Below are 25,190 nucleotides of genomic sequence, written 5' to 3' on the forward strand. Positions count from 1 at the left end.
TTTTGATTCAGCTTTAAATCAGACATTAAACTCAAATAATATTTTTACTTAAGTCATTTTGATAAGAGGTTACGCGAAGGTATCTATTTTAAAAAAATAATCTAATTTGTATTCATTAATTTGTATTAATTTGTATTATTTCAGGGCGGCAGGTAGCCTAGTGGTTAGAACGTTGGGCCAGTAACCGAAAGGTTGCTGGATCGAATCCCCAAGCTGACAAGGTAAAACAATCTGTCGTTCTCCCCCTGAACAAGGCAGTTAACCCACCGTTTCCCGGTAGTTCGTCATTGTAAATAACAATTTGTTCTTAACTGACTTGCCTAGTTAAAAAAATAATACAAGATTGGAGAGCAAATATGATGATTTGATCAGACATGCTTATGAAAAGCCTTTGTATTCGTTTTAAGCAGTAGTTGTTAATGTAATTTATTGTACATTCATGTGCCATCTACAAGCTCTGTTATATAGTTGACCAGTCTATGAGGCTCTCTCTCTCTGCCTCTGGTATTTGTTCAGCAGTACCTGTGCTCTCAGTGGTAATGGTAACCCACTTCTCTACCTGCCGCCTGGGCCATTCTGCCATGCTGCCAGGGGGTTGTTCTCAGTAAAAGGTTACAGAGAACAGCTCCGCCCACGGTCAGGAGGGACAGCGGCCAGCTGGCACGGCCGCTCCTCCCGTCCTCCCTGCCCGTTCCCCTCTGCCTTGACCTCCAGCCTGCCCCTGGGCCCCTGCCAAGACTCCACGGCACACTTGGCACTGCAGGGCGGAGGGGGAAGGAGAGAGAGAGATTGTGAGGGAGGGAAGGAGAAAGAGACAGGGAGAGAGGGAGAGAGGAGCGGATGTGGCCTCTCTCCCGGTGCCCGCCCGTTGAAGAGGTGACACGAGATCAGTGAGAGCGACTTGGGCCACCTGGGAGCTGAGGTCATCGGTGACCGTGGCGACCAACACTAACTGGGCACTGTCACTTAGACTTTTACTACATCTCTCTGTTTAGCTGTGGTCACAGGGTTGTTTTAGCTCTCACCTGGGTTTGTCCTTTTGTTCTTGATGTTTGATTTATTCCTGGCTAGACGATGCAACAGTAAAGCAGCTGGTTTGTTGTGTGCGTGTCAGCGACGGGAGTTGGAGGAAAGATGGAGATTCCATGTTGTTTATCATCATGGACCTGCGGTGGGATTTTGGGCCTAGACAAATACTCAAAAATAGCAAGGGCTTAGCAACTTCATAAATATAACTCAATCAGAGAACGGTGTGGATTGTCCTCAGAGTTTATGGGAAAAGAGATTTGTTTTTAAAAACATGAACCCCTAGAACTTACTTTCCCAGAACTGTCTTCCTGTACGAATCTAGTAGATATTACAAATGTTCCATTTAATTCATATGTTTTCGGTATCATACCATTATTTGAAATACCTGTTATTGTGGACACACAGGCAGTGTGATATACCTTAACTAACAGCTTTCTGATTGCAAGCTCATTCAACCTCAAATGAAACCACAGGGTAATAACAGTGTTATAACAGCGGATAACCAGTAATAATGCTGGTTGGTCCCCTGACCTCTTATGGGATTTATGTGTCCTCTTCAGATGATCTCTAATTGGATGCAGTGGATGCCGTATTAGTCTGGGTATTCCCTGTGGCACCAGAGTTGGGTTTAAGATTTCGATTTGTGGCCCAACATCTGCTTGGATTAGGACCGGGATGTTGGTCTCTTCGGAGAATGTCAGCGATAGAGTAGATTGAGACGGGAGCGTAGATTAGGATGGTCTAGTTCTTTTTTTTTTACAGGTAGTTCATTTAGTTGTGAGATTTTGGATGACGTACAAGAGCCTTTATGACAACACAGCAGGGGACTAAATGGGCCGATGTTGCCTTTGATTTTGGGTGTCGCCTCAAAAGCTGAGAGCCGTCTTGATAATTTTTCTGTGTTTGAATTTGACTCTTTCAGGAGTACAATGGAGAGAAGACCAACAACGGCATCCATTACAGGCTACAGCTCCTGTACAGTAACGGTAAGACCACGATAATCCCTCCAAACATACTGCAGAGTTCTCTCTCTTCTCGCTGCTCTCCGTGGAAAAATTTGCTTTAGCACTTTCAGGAAAAACATTTTTGCATTTACGTTTGAGTCATTTAGGAGACGCTCTTATCCAGAGCGACTTACAGGAGCAATTAGGGTTAAGTGCCTTGATCAAGGGCACATCAGCAGATTTTTCACCTAGTCGACTCAGGGATTCGAAACAGCTACCTTTTGATTACTGGCCCAACGCTCTAACTGCTAGGCTAGGACATTAAATAGAAAAGGACAACATAAATATAAACGATAATCCTCATCACATCTGGAATTATATTTGACGAGCAAATCCTAAAGTCTGTTTTGGTCATTGGGGAAAAGATCTTGAAATTTGAACACTGATCACTGATCTGTGGTCATTTTAATGCACACAGCTTAGATTCCTGTTGCCATGGATTTTGTTTTGAGACCACATCCCGGGAAGAAACAGAAGACTGTGGGTGGGGTACAGTACAATTCTCAAGTAATCTAAAAATGACCTTTTTTTTTATTTTATTTTTTTAAAAAGGACAAAGAAATGGCGAGAGAACACCAAAGCCTGACGCAATTACAGGCAAGAAATAGAAAATCGTCTCGTTTCCCATGGTCCCTTTTTGACTACCTACCCCCTGTTGTGTTTATGCCGTATTTACGCTCCGTTGCAAAGCTAATAAAAGATAAGCAATAATGATTGCTATTTAATTTGTCTGTGAATGAGAACTCCAAAACGGCAGCGGGAGCGAGGGGGAACTCGGCAGTTGCAGCCGGGAAATCATAAATAGTAAAAGCTAGAGAGCACAGGCTTGTTTGTTTTTGCTGAGGGGGGTTTAGAAAAGCTTGGTCCCCATGACAAGCACGACAGAAAACATAAAGACACCACGGGGACACGGATAAACAGAATTCGGTGAGAAGACGCTATTAGAAATTCGTTGTTTATGTTTCTCTTTCTGTGAAAGAAGTGAATTTGCATTTGAGGCTGATGTTTAGACTGCTGTTGTTGCTCGAGACATTTCATTTGGCTCAACCACACGCCTACTTCTATGCAAATTGTTTACAGAGGAAGATGACATTAAACTTGTCGTTCTGTCAATGGATCGTAACATTTCAATAATACAAATTGGTGTCATGTGTAATTGCAGGATATCTGATACATATTTGTGTTGTGTTGCAGGCATCAGGACAGAACAAGATCTGTTTGTACGGCTAATAGACTCCATGACCAAACAGGTGAGCTTTCTCCTTACTCTGATCCCAGCCGTTCAACAGGTGACCAGGGAAGTGTGAACATTGTTTCCAGTAGCAGGGTTTCACTACGTATCATACTGCAAACCACCACCCATTTTGTACATGATGTAACATGAGTCAACCTATCCCACCTGGGATTTGAACCCATGAACACAGACACCCTTCAGTCATTTTACCCGCTGAGCTAAAGTGCTATCAATTTACAGTACCCCAGTGGCAAATAACTAGTCTTGACCAGTCAGGCTAGAAGACATAGGGCATCCTGGCTCCACCATACACTGTGCTGTACTGTATACTCCTTCCCATCCGCCCACCCTCCCATCCTGTCCCCAGCCCACCAGGCCCTCCCTGTCCCCAGCCCACCAGGCCCTCCCTGTCCCCAGCCCACCAGGCCCTCCCTGTCCCCAGCCCACCAGGCCCTCCCTGTCCCCAGCCCACCAGGCCCTCCCTATCCCCAGCCCACCAGGCCCTCCCTGTCCCCAGCCCACCAGGCCCTCTCTATCCCCAGCCCACCAGGCCCTCCCTGTGTCGCCATGTCAGGCTGTCACAGATCGATGCGGCAACGAGGTCCTCGACAAAGCGCCAGCCACGGAAACCAATCAATAGCCCTTAATGTGCTGCAGCGACGGCGCGCCGGAGACAATAATTCTGACAACAACACAAGGAGCTTTCTACCTCGGGTGCGCCACTCAAATCCCTCCCTCCTGCCTAGACTTGGACAGACAGACATGCAGACTTTGCATACTGTAGTGTGTCCACCCACAGAAAGGCAGCCATCTAGCAGCCAGAGGGGGGCCCATGTCTATTGATTGGCTGTTAGGAGCCCATTCTCAGACACTCCTATTGGCAAATTCAAACATATTACTGTATATAATGCATTTACCTGGAAGGCAGTATGTTGCACACAATAGGAATACAAATAATCTTCTTTTAATAGTGGATGTGTCGGAAAATATATCTGTTTGATATCCCCCTTCAGTCTGTCTTATCATCCTCAAAAAAGCAGAATCTTGACTCTCCTTTTTTGCCTTTTTCAACATGGTGGTATTACTCACGTATGTCCATGATATACCCCCATGAAAACTCCCAGACTAGCTCCAGGGGGTGGAGCGGCTACTTGAATCAGAAATGATGATGTATAAATATCGACCCGATACACCCCCCCCCCCCCTCCCCCACACACACCTCCTCTCCTCCCCACACACACTCCCACTCCCTTTCCCTGGTCCCTGTTGCAATCCCCACCCCTTCTGGCGAAATTGGCAGATTTTAATATAGAGGCTGGGAGGAATCAATAATGCAGAAGTGGTCGTTATCCTAAAAGTATTGTCCCCTTGGGGGGGTGTGTGTGTGTGTGTGTGCGTGTGTGTGGGGCAACTGACCACCTAGGTGGACGAGGTAGGGGTACGTCATTGGGAGTGGGATGGAGCACTCCCTCCCTCTCGTCCTCCCTTCATCCCTCTGACACAGGAGGTATAGAGAGAATGAAGGAGGGAACAGCTCCTCTCAGTGGTCATCCGTCATCCATGGCCGACATGGCAGCTCCAGTGAAGGATGCCCAGAGGGTGGTCTCTCTCTCTTACTGGGGCTCGCACCGCCATCTGTCTGGGAGGGGTGGAGGGCCGGCCGGGCCGCTCTACACCACGTGGCTCTCCACTATGGGGGGGGGGGGGGGCGCTACTCCCTCATCGTCCCCCTCCACCATCTCTCCAGTCTAACCTCCTTTCTCTCCCTGTTAATATGATATGAAAGTTAGACCAAGCAGCGCTTGCGCTAATAAAGTGTCATCCACTTCCATTGTAGATATTTAGCAGACACTGATAACGAACACGCGCACAAAGCCTTTCCAGTTATATGTAGTCACAACCTGTACAGGGCTATGATCGGATATTGTACAGGGAAAGCACAGGTTCAAGTCCAGGGACCAAAAGAAGACTGAACAAACAAATATCGGCTGCTCTTTTCTTCTCCTCAGGCGATCCTCTACGAGGGCCAGGACAAAAACCCAGAGATGTGCCGTGTCCTTCTCACCCACGAGATCATGTGCAGGTGAGTGCCACTCTATTTAAAGGGATATTTCACCCCAAAATCTAATGAATGGACATGATTGGCACCATCTAAATTAATCTGGAATTGGGGTCTGCAGTTCTCCTGATGCATGTACAAGAATCTACACAACATGTACACATACCATCGACTCCAGGACATTTTATGGCAAAAATTGATGTTGGAGTGACTTTTCCTTTAAGAGATCAACACAAGGCTCAAGGTTAGTCCCATTGGTCAAAACCAGTTAATTTAATGCAACAAGAGGCATCCTTATTCCTCTGTGGGCCATCCCTTTTTGTGCTATATAGTCTTCTCTATACAGCCCTACAGGGTTGCTCTCATTAAATAAGTATAGTTTAATTGAATACCATGCTGAGTCATTATCTACCCACTGTGTGTCTGCCGGCTGAAGGCCCATGTTGATGGGGGCTTCATGTGTTTGTGTGTGTTTTGATGGAGGTTGGCTGGGCGCAAGTCTGTAGGGCATTGGTTAGGGCCTGGTAGGAGTGAGTGTTAATTATGCAATACAGGAAGTGTGTTTGTGTTTGTGTGCTGCCTTGGACACTGGGGGTTGAGGAGTTTCAAGCTTTGGCCCACGAGAGCCCTCAGCTGGTTGTAGGAGTAAGGGAGGGAGGGAGGGGGGGAGGGAGGGAGGGAGGGGGTTGGGTTCGACACAGCCCTTTGCCTTTTCCATTGACTCAGTCATCCCTGTTGGAACCCAATTGCATATGCATCAACTGCTATTCAAGCAAAACCTTGATCTGGACGTTTCTAGGGCAAGACAATAGAGAGCATTTACCTGTGAGAAGGCAATTGTTGATTAGTTGAATCAATAATTCAGCTAAGTGTTTAAACACAGTGCTGGAAGAATGCTGATTTGCTTCACCATGGAAACCCTCCGTCTGTTATTTTGATTGAATCAGGGTCTAAGTCACTCATCTTATGACCTAGCTGGGGAATCCATATCTGAGGGTTGTCTCCTGGTTATCTCATGCATCTTGTTTCACATTTCAAAGCCAATTTCAAACAGTGCATGGAGGAACATTTCACTTTTCAACATTTAGTTGAAAAATGGTCGATACTGAAAATGTGGGGACTTCTTTGAGTGACGGACCCATTGTCTCCTCCTTGGAGATCCCCTCTGATATGTCGCTTCATTTTCCTAATGACGGTTCCACTTGGCGTCGGTCATTACGTGATTGAGTGTGATTATTAACCATCCTTCCCCTGATGAATGCCGTGTTTCCATTGGCTAATGAGAAGGGGATGAGAGAGATGCGCTCTCTTTCTTCATCTATCTCGATCTCCCCCTCGGTCTCCCAGGTGACAGGGACGTGATGGCTGAGGTGTCTTTATCTAGTCCCGTGTGGTGTTGCAGCCTGGCTCGCCGCCGTATAAAGTAACACACTCAACCAGCAGTGGAAGTATACTGTAGCAGCTGGTAGGGACCCTCTCCGGCATGGCCATGTGGTCCCTGGTGGTGGCTTTGAGACTTGTCCCTTTGTCCAGAACTCTCTGAAGATGAGGAGTAGTTCTCTCATCATAGAGCTAAAAGCACTGACCCTATTGGACGGTTTGACAATTTAGAATATTTGCGATGAGTTTATTCGTCTTTAATTAGATAGACATGACGACATTATAGATTGTAGGATCAAAATGGAGGCCCTTTATGTACAGTGTTTTAAATAACTTTAAATATCACTTTTTTTTCACAGTATTTTTAAATATCACTACTTGACACACACACAAATATCAACTTAACCATGTCAGTAGTTGATTAGCAAGTACAACACAGCACTCTTTCATTTGAGACGGGCTCTTCCAAAACCACCAAATGGGGCTTTGTGGTAGTCAGTTGGCGTGGGCCAGTCATCGGAGGACTGTGTTATGGGTACACAGGCTAGCCAGGACTGGGCTCTGTGCGCCAGCCCCGGTGCCAGGCTGGAAGAGGGCACGTTGTGTGAGAAAGGCTTGCCACGGGCGTCCTCTCCCAGCCAAGCCGGCTGTCTGCCTGCCGTCCTGCCGCATATCATTAGGTCTGGCTGTGGCCCTCATGTTTGGGCTGGGTAATTACAGCACTTGCCCTTTGAAAACAAGCCCTCCATTGACAGCCATTCACTGTGTGCGCATCTTATCACAGGCCTGTGATCCAACAGACTGGCTCTGTTCTCCATCCCTCTGATGCCCGTCTTCAGGTTCCTCAGGGAGCCTTTGAAGGCTTCTCTTGTTTTTTAAAGCTAAACTCTGATAGTTCAGCTTCGAACACTCCTTTTTTTAGTGCTTAAGTAGATTCCACTTGTGGGGATCATTTGAAGTATGCCTGGCTGACTGAAGGGACAATGATAAAGATGCTAGTGACCAGCCAAGGCAGGCTGCCCATCTTGGGATAAAACTGGCATTCCAGGCTCACTTCTTATTGTAGATTCGGTGTGGGTCCTTTTTGCTAGATTGACAAATCATCAAGTTGGCCTCTCTGGTTTCGTTGCTGCGGCGCTCACTGGACCAGCATTGCTCATGCTCAGTACTATTTCTCAGCTGTAGCTGAAAAAAACATAGTAACGCTGACTGGATATCCAGTCTAGTTGTTTTGTGGGACTTGTCTGACTTACTGGCCTGTGTTCTCAGTCATTAGCTAGCCAGGGTGTTAGCCAGTTTGGGCCCGGGGGGAAACGTCATTAAGGCGATATTGTGGACGCTCAGCCAAGGTTTGTTTTTGTGTGCGAAGGGCCCCGGGTCCCCCGAGGGGCCTGGCAGTGCTCCTGGGGTCCAGTTTGTTTATAACACTTTCTCAGTTTGAGGAGGTTGTCACCACAGCAGCACCATTGGGTTTCCAATGCTAATTGGTCTCCTGGAACTTTGCTAATGGTTCCAAGTAGCTGGGGGAATAAATTATTGTGTTGCGTTCTATGGCAACAGTCACACACAAAGACCAGGCAAAAAAACAGTACTTAGTTTATGTTTTTCTTCTACTTAGAGATCAAATGGTGTGATAAATGATTCATAAAATGGGTTAATTTGGCATTCGGTGGCTCGGTTTTAAGCTTGTTTGTCAAATGGCAATGTGATTCATGACAGCATGGGTGAGTGTGTGAGCATAATTGGTCCTCGGCAGGTCATGCAATATGAATAATTTTGAAGAATAAGAGGGTTGGTTTCAATTATCTTTAGAATAACACATTTATATTTCAAATGGGACCTTAGTTACCGTTAACAACCCGCAGAATCAGGACTTCCATTTCAATTTCACATCGCAGTGTTAGAGGCATCACTACAGACCCAGGTTCGATCCCTGGCTGTATCACAATGGGCGTCCCATAGGGCGGTACACAATTGGCCCAGCGTCGTCCGGGTTTGGCCGGGGTAGGCTGTCATTGTAAATACGAACTTGTTCTTAACTGACTTGCCTAGTTAAATAAAATACATTTCAGTCACTGCATGAAACAAACAATTTTGAATGTAAATGTACAAAAGGCGTATATTTAATCCAAATTCATTTTCTGAATGCAATGTAATTGACACTGAATGGACTGCTAAACTACTAGAAAGTATACTACTACCACTACCAACAAATGGAAAAACTGAAAAACTCTCTTTGCACTGTGCTATTGTTACACTAGACTGAATCAGAATGATTGGGAAACTGATCCTCATTGTCCACCATTGCATGGTGACCAACCAGAAGAGCACATTTGGCTGAATTCACACCCACTTTTCTGAAACGGCATGCCACCACATGAGCAGTTGGGCAGGGGCAGAGGGGCAGTGGCACAGACCTGGGCAAGGCCAGGGTGGCCATGGCGGTGTGGCAGGGGTGATGGCACGGGGGCAGGATGGAGGTGGCTCAGCACCGGGCCAGCCATCTCTGGGCGCTGTCCAAACTGTCAGCGAGTCACTGAGTGACCTTGGCTGGAGCCCTGCCCAGCTGGAGCGTGGGTCGAGGTGGGGGGATGGGGGAGAAGGGGGACAGCAGATTGCACATGGTTCCTCTCTGACTCCATAGTCCGCTGTATGCCCACTATTACCAGAGACCGTCCAACAACTCTAGTAACAAATGATAGTAAATGTTTTTAGTAAACCTAAGTGTGATAGCGAATTGTGTCTTTTGTGCTTTTTTTCTCCCTAGTCGTTGTTGTGACAAGAAGAGCTGTGGAAACCGCAACGAGACGCCCTCCGACCCAGTCATCATTGACAGGTAAGGACACACTCCTTTTGTTCCACGTCTTTCTTTCACAGCCACAAAGCAGGCAAGCAGTGGGACCATGCAGGTAAGCAGGACCAAGCCTTCGTGGTTGTGGCTATCATTGGGCCTGTCAGGCTGGCTGGGGTATACTGACCTCCTCCAAAAGGACAGTAGTGGCCTCTGAGGGCACACGGGTCATTACCAAATCCATGTTGGCTCGTTAGACTGAGCTTGGAGAATGGCCAGGGGACAGGAGAGCTGGAAGCTTGGAAACCAGTGATCCACATATACAGAGTCACAACAAACACACACACACATGCGCATACACACACACACACGCACACACATACACACACACATACACGAACATGCACACATACACACACACACGCGCATACATATATATATAAACACACACATACACACAGACATGTCTTCTTACCTCTTGCTGCCTGTGTTAGGAGTAACAGTCCAAATCTACAGAGATCATGTCACACCTTGTTTTCCTAGATCAGGTTAAGATCTCAGTAAATCTCATGCTATTCTCTTTAGTCAGACCTCTAGCCAGGGTTGGGGAGGAGTAACAGATTAACCCCCCCCCCCCCCCCAAAAAAAACGGTAGCTGTAATCCCTTACTTTACCAGCAAAAATATTGTAATCACATTACAGATATTTTTCAAAAACAATATGATTACTTATAGGATTACTTTTACATTCAGAAAGGATGTTTGAGTAAAAATCTTTGATATCTGTGTTTTCTCAATGACATTTGAATCAGCATTGGAAAAAGTTATTCCTGAACGAGTCTGACCACAAGTTAGAGACCACTATGATTGACACCAAATGTGTTGAATGGATCGCGTGAACAGAACAGGAATAGGCTTTTTTTTAGGCTACAGTCCAAGCTATGTCTTCCAATGGTGTGACTGCTGTTGCTATCCAAAGATTATCCAACTTGAATAAATGCTTGGAGGACAAAAGCAGTGGTGTAGTCTACGGGCGATACGGATATCACTTATTTACATCTCACATTAATGTGAATCACACTACCGCTCTCTCGTTTAGCTATTTGCACCTTAGGCTTCGGATTATGGTGGTTGTGGATGGCTGTTTACAATTGTATTTGTGTATTTTATGCCAATAATGGTTCAATTGAAGAAGCTTAAGCTGCCTATCAATCATTGTTTTTGCGACCAGTGGACAGCCAGTGAAAAATGAGCTCTTGCAACAGCTGCATAGTGCAGACCTTTTTTGACTGCAACCGCCAACCACAGGAGCCCGCTGTCAATGTAAATGACCTGCTGCCGCTCTGCTAATCATCAGATGGGCGGAGGAGAAGAGGTAGGGGGCCCATGTGGGTAACTGGGGGGCCCTGCCTTGGTTGGGTAACTGATTCAGGGCCGGCCCTAGCCTTTTGAGGGCCCTAAGTGAGATCTGGATGAGCCCCCCCCCCCCCCCCCCCCCACCTCGCGGGCAAAACACTTTAGTCGCCCCCTTCTTGACAGCAGAGAGAAAGCTAATTACCTGCAATTCTACACATTTTGCTATGACTTATGCCATATTAATGATATCTGAGTGACAGTGACTAACAACAGCAATGGGGGCCCCCTCGAGGTCAGGGCCCCTGGGCACATGCCCTGTGTGGCATGTCAGTATTCGGTATTCAGCCATGGTTAATAAAAGTTTAGATAGCAGGCTATTTTACAAATCTAAAAATTGTTAGCTGACAAGGCTAATTGAGTGACTATCAGTAACTGACATAACAGAAAACTGCAGATGCACAACCACATTTCTAAATTGCACCTTGTGTATCTTTCTATTCTAACTCTTAACAGTAAGCTGAGACCCCGACTGAATGTAAAAAATATATATATGCTCAGGTAAAACAATTTGGCTAATCTATATTTCCATATTTCCAAGTTCTATTCTTGAAGATCAAGCGGTATTCAATTAATTGGAATGACTGTAAATCTGACAGACTTTGGATTTTAATGTAAAGATATTACCTAGCTAATATATTATTATCTGTAGTAGAAAGCAATGGGTTAGAAGAAGCCTACATAACCAACCCATAAAGTAACATACCACCTCCATTTAAGGCCAACAATGTAAACTCTAACACTGATTTATCCTGCAGTAGATGTCGTTCAATTGGTAATATTCATTTGTGTGTCCTTCTAATACCTCTTAAAGGGAAAGTAATCTAAAAGTAGCTGAAAGTAATCAGATTATGTTACTGAGTTTGGGTAATCAAAAAGGTACGTTACTGATTACAATTTTGAAAGTATTTGAAAGTATTACATTTAGAAAGTAATCTACCCAACTCTGAGCACATACGATTACAATGACGATACTTTCAACCAGTAAACACACATACACCCCAGTGATGATCAGTGTCGTTTAAAATGAAGGAGGACTATTATGTTTTTAATGAGCATGGCCTTATTTCTATTACAGCATATTGGATGACTGTCATTCATATTCCATTCACCCAGTTCAATGTAACATCGATAGGTTTAGGCTACTACATGATACTCAAATATTCCCGATACCCATCATGAGGTTGCTACAACCTAGCCTGTGAATGAAAGTTTACAACATAGGTGCACACAGGTCATTGCCTTCATCGAGCTGATCTAGGGCGTAATCATTAGTCCAACAGTTGCAAACAAGAGCTTCTATTGGACAAATTCAGGTATGTTTGTCCTGTTTGCTTCCGTTTAAGAAATGTTTTTCAACAGAATCGGCGGAATGAATACACCACTGATCACACGTCAACACAGTTCACTTTCATAGCAGCCACGTTGTATTCCTTCAGGCACGTTGTATTCCTGCAGCGTTCTCCTCCTCTCACCTTTTCCCTTCACTTGTAGACTTCAGTGCACAACACATCAGCTCTGACCAGGGAAAAAAAAAATCCAAGTCAAACCATATCATAACCGCTACACACAGCCTAAATCGCTGTCACCGTATTTGCTAAAATAATGTCATTGTCAACATACAGTAGCTAATAGAACTAACGTGTTACTATACCCGCTACAATCATGCAGTAACGTTACAGTGTATAGTCAGTAAGCAGGTCAGCACTTACAATGGTGGGCCCCGGTGGCAATAAATTAGTCAAACTGAAAGCTTACCTTGACTTGGGAGAGTTCCAGTGTTGTGGTGTTGGATAGTCATAGCCAACTAGTTAACATAGAATCCCCCTGTTTGAGTCGAGTGTTTGAGTAGCCTAAACTAGCTAGCTGCATTTGCTAGCTAAGTGAATGTGAGATCAAAAAAATATCTCTCTCGCTTCTCCTTCATTTTGAAGAAATTAATATGTTTAAAACCGCTCAACTATTGTCTTTCTCTCTACTCACCACATTTTATGCACTGCAGTGCTAGCTAGCTGTAGCTTATGCTTTCAGTACTAGATATATTTACTGATCCTTTGATTGGGTGGACAAAATGTCAATTCATGCTGCAAGAGCTCTGATAGGTTGGAGGACGTCCTCCGGAAGTTGTCATAATTACTATGTAAGTCTATGGAAGGGTTTGAGAACTATGAGCCTCTTAGCTTTTGTATTGAAGTCAATTTTACCCAGAGGAGGATGGAAACTAGCTATCCTCTGGCTACACCATGGTGCTACACTACAGAGTGCTGTTGAGGCTATTATAGACCTTAATTGCAAAACAGTGTGTTTTAATCAATTATTTGGTGACGTGAATATATTTAGTATAGTTTTATCAAAAAGGATAGGAGGATGGTCCTCCCCTTCCTCTTCTGAGGACCCTCCACTGCCACACACATGCAGGACTTGTCACATTTGTCGTATAGAGACCAAGGCACAGCGTGATATTAATACATTCTTCTTTTAATAAAGAAAGAACACTAAACAAACGTGACGCTATATAGAACAAGTGCTGACATGCAACTACACATAGACAATAACCCACCAAACCAAAATGGAAAATGGCAACCTAAATAGGATCCCCAATCAGAGACAACGATAAACAGCTGTCTCTGATTGGGAACCAATTCAGGCCACCATAGACCTACATATACCTAGACATACTAAAACCCCATAGATATACAAAAACCCCTAGACAATACAAAAACACCTAGACAATACAAAAACTAAACCAACCACCCTTGTCACACCCTGACCTAACCAAAATAATAAAGAAAACAAAGATAACCAAGGTCAGGGCGTGACAAGACTACGCACCACACACACTTGCATGCATCACAAAAATACATATCCAGTCCCAAAAGGCATATCCTCGGGTAGAAATCTGCAGGAATGTCCATGTGCCACATCCTCAACTAAAGTGTGTGTGTTAGTGGTCCCCCCCCCCCCCCCCCCCGCTACATCGCTACGCTCGTTACACCCCACCCAAACAATTCCAAAATGTTTACCAGCGACAAGCCTGGCTCATGATTTAGTGCCGGACTGCCCATATCACTGCATTTTAGTGCCCTATTAAGAGATACAGGATTTATGGGGACGCAGCCTCAAGCTACTTAACCAACAGATAAAACAGTTAGCCAGGGTGGGAGGAGGGTTGCTATTGGTGACCCGCGATGCAAATCACCCCTATCAGTCGCCACTGTAAAGTGGTTAATGCCGGCAATTCATGGCCCCTTCCCTACACACACACACACACACACACACACACACACACACACACACACACACACACAAGCGCCTCTGTTTCAAATGATCCGTAGACCCTGTAAATCAAACTCTGATTCTGCTCTGCATCTTTTACCACCTCTCCTCGGATTATCACTAACACACACACACACACACACATTATTAAATGTATGCAAGTGCACACACACTCCCTATATAGCAAGCATTTGAATATAAAATGGTGAAATTGCAGGAACTTTATTTAGTTTGGTGACAATGTCCTCTTTCTCTCGTGATCATTATACATTACTCATGTCTTATGCACGTCTTACATGCCTTCTCTATGACATGTCACATTCGACATACACACTTGCGCCTATAACCAGCATAAGGGACGGGTAGGGGATACATTTGGTTGGCAGACAAAATGGAGGTTGCACTGCGAGGTGGGACCTCCATCTAAAACCAGGAAGCAGTTTGTTTCCAGTGCTGCCATTTAATGGGGGAAATTGTGCCGAGGCAAGCAGAAAGCTCCAATGGGGCGTGGTGAAATATTGGCTTGTGGCCATTAAAACAGGTGTTATTACAAGCTAATATTGCAATTAGATGGCCGGGCCAGTTCCATGAGTGGGACCATAAATTCCCAGAGACTGTCAGAGCTTACTGGGGGACCAGTGTCTAATTACTCAGTATAGACCACACGGGCCCTAACCCCTCCTTGTCTCCTCCTATCTCCCATCACCCTCTTACCTTAATGGATCTGCTGGACACGGGAGTCATACCCTTCTCTCCCCACCCCCCACCCCTCATAGCTTTCCATGATCTGTTCTATAGTACTAACCACTAGCCATCCCCTACAGTCTGTGAATGGACATTTGTTTAGGGCTGTCTCTGTTGGTGTGGGTTACTGTTTATGAGTGGCTTGGGAAGCTGTCCATCATCGGTTGGACCAGTCGATGGGGAGTTATGAAAGCTCTCCTGGAAATAGATCTCATATACTGTATATATTGAAGCCTCCTCGTTTTTCATATGATCAGTATTACACTGGAGATTTAAAGCAAAAGTCACGTCATCTATCAGGTGCAGACATCTGTTAACGTGTGGATATACACTGAGTGTACAAAACATTAGGAACACCTTCCTAATATTGAGTTGCACCCCACACTTTGCCCCCAGAACAGCCTCAATTCGTCGAGGCGTGGACAACAAGGTGTCGAAAGGGATGCCGGTCAAATCAAATGTATTTGTCACATACACATTGTTAGCAGATGTTAATGCGAGTGTAGCGAAATGCTTGTGGTCCATGTTGACTCTAATACTTCCCACAGTTGTGTCAAGTTGACTGGATGTCCTTTGGGGGGTGAACCATTCTTGATACAGATGTGAAAAACGCAGCATCATTGCAGTTCTTGATACACTCAAACCGGTGCGCCTGGCACCTACTACCATACCCAGTTAAAAGGCACAGAGGTCTTGCCAATTCACACTCTGACTGGCACACATACACAATCATTTGCTCAATTGTCTCAAGGCTTAAAAATCCTTCTTTAACAATTATCCTCCCCTCCATCTACACTGATTGAAGTGGATTTTCACAAGTGACATTAATAAGGGAGCATAGCTTTCAGCCGGACTCACCTGGTCAGTCTGTCACGGCAAGAGCAGGTGTTCCTAATGTTTTGTCCACTCAATCTGTGTGGACGGGTATTAGCGAACACCAATATTTATGTGTGCATGCATGCATGCACGTTTCCAGGCGCTGGACTGACTGACAACCTCCAGTGAGGGTTAACTCTGCGGGGGGTGATGGGGTTATCAGCCTCCCCGGACTCTTTCCAGCAATCGCAGCCTATTGATCGGCCAGTGAGCACATCAGAGCCGGCCAGATTAAGAGTATAGATTTACAATAAAAGCAGGACATTACTCGGCAGCCCGGGTAGAAATTGAAAGAAGAAAAAAAGATGAGGTTCTGGAAGTGGGATGGTGGGATGAGTCAGGGCCGAGAGAGAGGAAGGGGTTGCCAGGTTGGGGGGTGGGATGGTGGGATGAGTCAGGGCCGAGAGAGAGGAAGGGGTTGCCAGGTTGGGGGGTGGGATGGTGGGATAAGTCAGGGCCGAGAGAGAGGAAGGGGTTGCCAGGTTGGGGGGTGGGATGGTGGGATGAGTCAGGGCCGAGAGAGAGGAAGGGGTTGCCAGGTTGGGGGGTGGGATGGTGGGATGAGTCAGGGCCGAGAGAGAGGAAGGGGTTGCCAGGTTGGGGGGTGGGATGGTGGGATGAGTCAGGGCCGAGAGAGAGGAAGGGGTTGCCAGGTTGGGGGGTGGGATGGTGGGATGAGTCAGGGCCGAGAGAGAGGAAGGGGTTGCCAGGTTGGGGGGTGGGATGGTGGGATGAGTCAGGGCCGAGAGAGAGGAAGGGGTTGCCAGGTTGGGGGGTGGGATGGTGGGATAAGTCAGGGCCGAGAGAGAGGAAGGGGTTGCCAGGTTGGGGGGTGGGATGGTGGGATAAGTCAGGGCCGAGAGAGAGGAAGGGGTTGCCAGGTTGGGGGGTGGGATGGTGGGATAAGTCAGGGCCGAGAGAGAGGAAGGGGTTGCCAGGTTGGGGGGTGGGATGGTGGGATAAGTCAGGGCCGAGAGAGAGGAAGGGGTTGCCAGGTTGGGGGGTGGGATGGTGGGATGAGTCAGGACTGAGAGAGAGGAAGGGGTTGCCAGGTTGGGGGGGTGGGATGGTGGGATGAGTCAGGGCCGAGAGAGAGGAAGGAGTTGCCAGGTTGGGGGGTGGGATGGTGGGATGAGTCAGGGCCGAGACAGAGGAAGGGGTTGCCAGGTTGGGAAGTTGGATCGTGGGATGAGTCAGGACTGAGAGAGAGGAAGGGGTTGCCAGGTTGGGGAGTGGGATGATGGGATGAGTCAGAACTGAGAGAGAGGAAGGGGTTGGTAGGTTGGGAAGTTGGATGGTGGGATGAGTCAGGACTGAGAGAAAGGAAGGGGTTTGCATTTTGGGGAATGGGATGGTGGAATGAGTCAGGGCCGAGAGAGAGGAAGGGGTTGGTAGGATGTGGAGTAGATCTTTGTCAGATTTTATGGGTTGTTTGTCTGGGGTTATGTTTTGAGGAGACAGGTTATGGGTACAAGGGGCCAACTGCTATTACATGATTTTGCATTGGGCTTTATGTATGTTATTGAAGGCAGTTGCCCCCGTGTCAACGTTGTTTTCACTGCTTTTTATCACATAGGCATTATGGAGGTCACCTTGTCTGGTGTTGCGTTGGGGGTAGCCTTGCTTTGTGGGATCTTTTGTATTTCGGCCTTAGAATGGTGCAGTTAGGCTATATCAGGGGTGGTGGTTGGGGGGAGTGAGACTCAGGGGTGTGTGTGCGTGTTCAGGGGGTGGGGGGTCAGAGACTGTGGTGTAGGTGTAAAATATGGATGGGGGACTGTTGGTGGCCTGGTCTTCTGGTTGAATTATTCAGTATATCCCATCCCTCACACAAGGGGGGACGGCCTACCGCTGCTCCATCACGACTTTCAGGAAACCAAACGGGCTTTAAGAGAAGGAGAGAGAGAGGTAGACGTCATCCTCTCGGGCTTTAAGAGAAGGAGAGAGAGAGGTAGACGTCATCCTCTCGGACTTTAAGAGAAGGAGAGAGAGATGTAGACGTCATCCTCTCGGGCTTTAAGAGAAGGAGAGAGAGAGGTAGACGTCATCCTCTCAGGCTTTAAGAGAAGGAGAGAGAGAGGTAGACGTCATCCTCTCGGACTTTAAGAGAAGGAGAGAGAGAGGTAGACGTCATCCTCTCGGACTTTAAGAGAAGGAGAGAGAGAGGTAGACGTCATCCTCTCGGACTTTAAGAGAAGGAGAGAGAGAGGTAGACGTCATCCTCTCGGGCTTTAAGAGAAGGAGAGAGAGAGGTAGACGTCATCCTCTCGGGCTTTAAGAGAAGGAGAGAGAGAGGTAGACGTCATCCTCTCTGACTTTAAGAGAAGGAGAGAGAGAGGTAGACGTCATCCTCTCTGACTTTAAGAGAAGGAGAGAGAGAGGTAGACGTCATCCTCTCGGACTTTAAGAGAAGGAGAGAGAGAGGTAGACGTCATCCTCTCGGACTTTAAGAGAAGGAGAGAGAGAGGTAGACGTCATCCTCTCGGACTTTAAGAGAAGGAGAGAGAGAGGTAGACGTCATCCTCTCGGACTTTAAGAGAAGGAGAGAGAGAGGTAGACGTCATCCTCTCGGACTTTAAGAGAAGGAGAGAGAGAGGTAGACGTCATCCTCTCGGGCTATAGATGTATGTTCTATTTTGGCAAGAATTTTGTTTGGTCTGCTGACCGATGGTGGCAAGACTAGCACTGGGGACAGGGGAAATGGGGTCGGTTGCCACAGTGAGGCGTGTATGTGTGTGAGGTACCTGCAGTGTGTTTACAGTCCTGTAATCTTATCCAATGACTGCCACCCCTCGGGCTCTGCTAAGAGATGCAAAAACTCTCAACGTGAAGTTGTTTGTTGTCTCTTCTCCTTAATTCAAATTATACAGTAGCTAGCCACATTACCTTACACCTTCTAGTTGCTCCTCGACTTCTACTTTGTGTGTGTGTGTGTGTGTATAAATGTGTTAGTGTGTGTGTGCTTATTTATGTGCTTGTGTCAGGGTTAGCCCAGATGACCTTGACGACTGCTCCACAGGGTAAGAGGGAAATATCAGCGCCAGTGTTTGTGGTTCACCCCTCTCGCCTTTCAGCAGGGTATCTATTCCAACACACACACACACACACACACACACACACACACACACACACACACACACACACACACACACACACACACACACACACACACACACACACACACACACACACACACACACACACACACACACACACACATACACACACACACACACACACACTACAGCTCCCCCAAATAGAAAACCACACAATCACAGCCACGGTCGCACTCTACCCCGGCATGATATGATACGACTAGCTGCCTCTGGTGAACAATGCTCCCACAAAAACATTATTCCTACCTCTCTCTTGGCTTTGATTCCCAGAGGAGAACCACTACTCGTATCCAACCTGCATGACTCTCCAACTTATTGAATCTTTGCATTTTCCTCAAGGAGGCTGAAGCTCGTCGAGCAGTTATTCTAATACAGATGTTGCCATTAAACAATCATCCTCCATTTACCATTCAGAGGAGGGTTTTCCAGTCCCTTAAAACCCAAAGGCTCTGTGAGTATAACACACTTCACTCTCCCTCTGTTGAACGAGGGCTCGGAAGCTGCCAAGTCACCCTGTTGGCAGGCGGTGGGGAACAGAAGGGGTGTTTCGCTACCTGTCTTAGCGTTCACAGCCTGTGGTAATATCCGTCTGGGTGGTTCCATCAGGCCGGGGTGGAGCCAGGGCCTCCAGCGGGCCCCCGGGGCTGAGCATGGCTGATGTGATACGCTGTGAAGTGTGCACTGGTCCAAGGTTGCCCATAAACCTATTCACCAGAGGGGAAAAGATATCATTCACCATTTGTTTTAGGATAGTAACTCCTTCCCCTTTCCTCTGTCCTTGTTTACTCTCTGTTGTGGATCTGCATGTTCTGGATAGGTATAGTTAACTGAAATGGGATTGAGCCCTAATTGGAACCCACTCATCGACACACGGACTCTTCACAAACAGATCCAGCCACGCCTCCCAGGCACCGACTCCAGTCCACCTTCCCACCCAGAGTAGCGCTCCATGTGGGGGCATGGGAACTGGGAAAATCCCTAGTCCTGACAGGGCCCCCCTACCAAGACCTGCCAGCCGCTAAGCCCTCCTGCCCCCCCTCCAGCGCCTGCTTGTCACTAATGCTGCCGTTAGCCCTTTACTACTCGTCGGTGAGAGAAAAGCTATCGATCCCTGTTTGTTGATCCTGCTGTTGACATACCACTGGCTCCTGTGGCTTTCAAAGAGCCAACACGGGGTGGGATGTAATCTGTAAACACCGCCGGGGACCCCTCGCCGAGCCCTCCACTCCCAGCTCCACCATCGACTCAACAGCTCAGGCTTAGCTGGGATGCCTTCGCACCCCAACCACCCACCTGCTCCACTCTTCCCAGTCCTTTACCTCGACCCAATATGTGGTTTGGTTCTGTTCTGCCCATTGATATGTGCCATGGAAGATAGCCCCCCCCCCATCTTCAACTCATCTGATTGTGAAACCATGGGGCAGCAGCATCTTCCTATCATGAATGTATTCACCTTTGATATCGGCCAACTCCCCTCCCCCACGATGGTCTCTCTCTCTCTTTCTCTCGCACGCTAATCACCCGAGTGTTTCCCCAATTAAGAATGCACAGATAACCCTCCATTCCCTCCAAACCCCACTGACACACACACACACACACACACACACGCACACCTACACGCACACACACACACACACTCGGGTGGTTTAATCAGGAGGAGGAGTGTGGTGTGGCTAATTAAGTCGGTCCATCCATGAGCCCAGTCCTGCCAAACAGATGTGAGGAGGCAATTTGATGCAGGATAAGAGCTGCTTGTTTATAATGCATGCTTGCTATAACCATTCATAACAGCTCACAGCCCGCAGGTTGTTTTTAACACCCCTGATATAGAGTATAGCTCTTGAAACGTTGTCTAACTTGAAAATAAGATTAGTCTGTTGTTGGTTTTCACCCTTGAGCAAGACACTTAACCTTCATAGCTGGAGCATATATTCATCTTTATGAATATCTAACATGGGGAACAACCCCACAGATTATTTAGGTCAGTCTGCAATGGAGGGTAGTTCGTTTCATCAGCAAGCAGGTTTCGTTTATCAGCCTTTGGTTTTTTCTTCTCGTAGTGTGAGGATGCAATCTGGACGCGGCATGCCCGAACCAGCCACAGCAGTTCAAGGGAAGAAGGAAAGGAGGGAGTGAATCACTGGATGGATGAAAAGAAGAGTGTGGATGAGGAGGGAGGAGTTGGGTGGGGTGGTTGAGTGGAGAAAAGTGGTGGTGTGGATGAGGAAAGAGGGAGAGATGGCAGAGTTGGGGGGGGGGGGGTAGGTGGGTGGAGAAAAGTTGTGGCGTGAGGGAGTGAGAATGAGACAGGATGGGGGGGGGGGGGGAGGAAAAGAAGGATGGATGGAGGGAGGCAGGCAGGGACAAAGAGGAGCAGATTAAGAGGGTATTGATTTCTATATAAAGATTCCGAGATTTGATATGAGGAGGGTCGCAGGAGAGGGGCCGGCCACGAGAGAGTGAGAGCGAGAGAGAGAGCGAGCACACAGGGGGAAGTCGAGGAGATCCATTACATCACCGTAAACAGTCCGATTCCACAGGGCTCATCGGTAACACCGGCGCATCGGATCAACACACAGACCCAAGGAGTCTGAATGGATGATCAGCTGACAAACTATGAGAGAGAACGCGCACAAAGTGTTTCCCAATGTTTATGTTTCTTACACTTACCTCTCATAGGGCCTAACCTGTCAAACCACGCAGAATAACATCACAAAACAAATCCACCAGCGATATTACGTACAGACATTTCACCGAGAGATGATATATGCTCATGTGAAAGAGTCGTTGCGGAATCTCCCAAAGACATTTTAACTAGGGAGAAAACAGTCCGGGAGGCAGTTGATCAATCATAAACCAAACCATCAGATTGTATCTTTATTGCACAGACTGACATTCTATACAGTATTCCCACTATAGGTTGCCTACCAAGTTGAGTTTGTTAGCGGTGGGGGGTAATGACAGTTGAAATCCTGTTGTTTCTAAGGTTTGGCTCTTTGTGTGTGTGAATCAACACTTTGTTATGCACTGTGTACATATCTCGCAGGGGATGCAGGATCATCTATATTTGATGCAACTCTGACGCCAGGGCAGGATGAGACCCTATTGCTTTCACCACACACACACACACACACACACACACACACACACACACACACACACACACACACACACACACACACACACACACACACACACACACACACATAGACATGATAACACACACACATAGACATGATAACACACAAAAAACACAGACATAACTAAATAAATGGATTGGCTCCAGTGTCAATAACATGCACTCATACAGAATGCACTCAGACATAAACATATAGACAAACACTTAGAAACGCTTAGAAAATGTAGCAAACCCATATATACAGTGTATACCTACAGTAGATCTTAAGCCATCTTGTCTACACATTTATCCCTCTTCACAAAGGGATTCACACACACACACTCACCCACAACACAAATCAATACCAATTTATAATTCAGGATTGCTGGAGTTTGGGTTTTAGGGCAGGCTGGCTTCCAGCCTTCATAAATATTACAGTGTTATTGACTTGATCCGAATTAATTGGAGATTTTTTTTCTCTTTTTTTCTTCTCCCGTTCCCCCCTTTTCTTGTTTCAGGGTGCTGCGCAATAAAGTCTAGTTTTATTTATTCCCTTTGAGTTAGAGATGAGAGGCCTAACTGGATACAAATTTGATCCCTAGAATGAAATAAAGTGGATAATAGCTGACAGAGGACGAAGCCTTGACAAATCTAGGGAGAGATGTGCTACATGTGCCGGGATTGGGTTAAGCGGAGTAATTTGTCTGCGCTGCGTCTCGTCCGTCTGCTTCAGCGATCTGGGCTCCAACACAGGCTTTGTGCCCCTTAGTGCAAACATGTCGTCTTGTAAGACATTGATCATTGGGATCTGAGAGGCAAAATAGTGCAGAGTAGCCTTTCGGTTTGGGAGCATGGCAGACACTATACACAATACTTAGACAGGCTCTAGTGTACTGTACTACATGAGTACAGATGGATACTCCAAAGTACTTTAGCATTTATGAAAAGATGAAATAATAGAAAATGTTATCATTGTTAAAATAGCATCGCTGCTTATGTCGACAATAACAGCTTCATACAAAGCTAGTAGTACTTATATTGATTATAATAATAATGATGATGGTGATTCTGGTCACCACAAATATAGTTGAACACACACACACACACACACACACACACACACACACACACACACACACACACACACACACACATACCTATCACTCTAGCTTCTCCCGACCTCCACCCCCAGCTCAGATCTCCTGGGGAGACCTCTATGGTTGACTCACTGAAAGAAAATCAATCATGTCATGAAGCAGAGTCCAAAAAAACACCCACCCTACTACTTGGTGATGTAAAGTCCAGTGAGCAGAGCAGCCTCTGTAGCACGCCCTGACAGTATTCACAAACACCGGATGCATTTTTACCTCTACCACACACGCACATACACACATACAATCAAAAAAACAAAGACACACACAGACACAGACACAGGTGTAGACTGGTGAGCGGAGGGCAGAGTGGAGGTTTAAGGCAGGGGCTCTGGGGAGGAGGGATTTGGGAGCGGAGTGTTGTTCCCTGCAGTCAATACACAGAGCTCCTCAGCTCAGCAGGCCCTCTATTAATCCTCTAATCAGGGCCTGGGACCACTGGTTCACTCGGCTGACTCGGCTCACACCAAGTGAGAGTGTGAAATACTGTAGACAACTGAACTAGTATGTCTGTAGGAATGTCTGTCAGTCCGCCCACATGGGTACGTGCCCACACTTGTGTATCGGACAAGTATGTATAAAGTTAGCTTTAGCATGGTTTCTGAGCACTCGGTCTTCATTGGGAGTTTCAGAACCTTGTGAAACACAAGTTGGACTTTCCTTTGCAGCTTAATCAGAAAGTCTGCTCATATCCCAGCAGCTGCAGGTTCTTGCTGTGTTGCAGTTATGCCAGTTATGTCCTTTTGGCTTTTAAAGGATTGTCTGGTGCCGGATAATCATGACTGAAATATTGGGTGGGTTGGCGAGGGGGGTAGAGGGGGGCACATTTGGCACAGCAAGCAGGGAGGAGGGAGGCGGGCAGGCTCTGCCCGGTCGTCTTTAGCTGCAGTAAAACCCTCTTAGTGGGTAATGCCATCTGGCCCGGGCCCCTGGTGGAGGCGTAACGGGCCCAAAAACTTGGGGTCGGGATGCTTTACTGCCCAAGCCTGCCGTCTGCAGATGGCACCAGCCGCGCCAGTGGAAAACGCCAAGGTCGACGCGTGTGGCGCGGGAGTGGCGCAGCTAAATGGCACGAAGAGAAATATGTGGATGTGCCGGACTGATTTTAACATCAAGCCAGGGCTATGCTTGACTAAGATGCTATGCTAGCTACATTACTTAGCTCTATTTCACTGTATGTCAGTTCTGTCACTGCTAATACCTGTGTGTGTGTGTGTGTGTGTGTGTGTGTTATGCCCAGAGGTCTGGCGCCATAGTCACAGTTCTCCTTTACTACCAGGGTGGCAGCTGGCAAAATGAATAGCCATTTTAACACCAGTGAGCACAGAACAGGAGCGGCGCACAAAGGAATTTAATAAGTGAGAGAGAGAGAGAAAGGGAGAGAGAGAGAGAGAGAGGTTTTCTCTTTTATTTCAATATGATGTTACTCCCACTCCTCCTTCTCCCCCCTCTCCCACTCCTCCTTCTCCCCCCTCTCCCACTCCTCCTTCTCCCCCCTCTCCCACTCCTCCTTCTCCCCCCTCTCTCTCCATCCTTTTCTCCACAAACAGGCGCAGGCTCCCCCGGCTCTCCACACCGCCTCCAGCTAAAGATGAGACTGAAAATTAATTTGGGGGGTTTCATTAGATTGGCTTTTTGGCCCATTTCCCTGAGTTAGTCCCTGAGCAGAGCGCCCTGGCATCGCTCTCGCCAGCCCCCTCCACCCACCAACCCCTGCACCCCCTGCTCATGCCTGTCACAACTTGGGCCGACGAGAATAACCAGGAGTGGGTGGAGACGGGGTAAAATCACAAAAAAACTGAGCGAGAAAGAGCCCACTATGCTTTAGTGATCATTATAAAGAGTCCATACCCCATGCCCTTAGGAATCTGTAATGCTACTTTGTTACTGGCGTGTGAAAAATCTCTTGCCTTGGGCTCTATCTCCTAAAGCTCCCGTTACACATCATATCTCAATTCAGATGTTCAGGTACAAACAATCGCAGTGTGTGTGTGTGTGAG

The 25,190-nt window shown here is 47.0% G+C and overlaps 1 protein-coding gene across 8 annotated transcripts in view; it reads left to right on the plus strand.

The window, feature by feature from the left end:
- Positions 1-25,190, plus strand: part of LOC139390516 (transcription factor COE3-like) — a 93,644-nt gene that overhangs the window by 12,156 nt on the left and 56,298 nt on the right. For all 8 annotated transcript variants that reach the window (XM_071137666.1, XM_071137668.1, XM_071137667.1 and 5 more), the window contains exons 3-6: positions 1,952-2,015; positions 3,228-3,283; positions 5,277-5,350; positions 9,474-9,542. In XM_071137666.1, the coding sequence (XP_070993767.1) occupies positions 1,952-2,015; positions 3,228-3,283; positions 5,277-5,350; positions 9,474-9,542 (263 nt within the window). The remainder of the gene's footprint in view (positions 1-1,951; positions 2,016-3,227; positions 3,284-5,276; positions 5,351-9,473; positions 9,543-25,190) is intronic.

The sequence above is a fragment of the Oncorhynchus clarkii genome, chromosome 31 (assembly GCF_045791955.1).
Source record: "Oncorhynchus clarkii lewisi isolate Uvic-CL-2024 chromosome 31, UVic_Ocla_1.0, whole genome shotgun sequence".
In the NCBI taxonomy this organism is placed as follows: domain Eukaryota; kingdom Metazoa; phylum Chordata; class Actinopteri; order Salmoniformes; family Salmonidae; genus Oncorhynchus; species Oncorhynchus clarkii.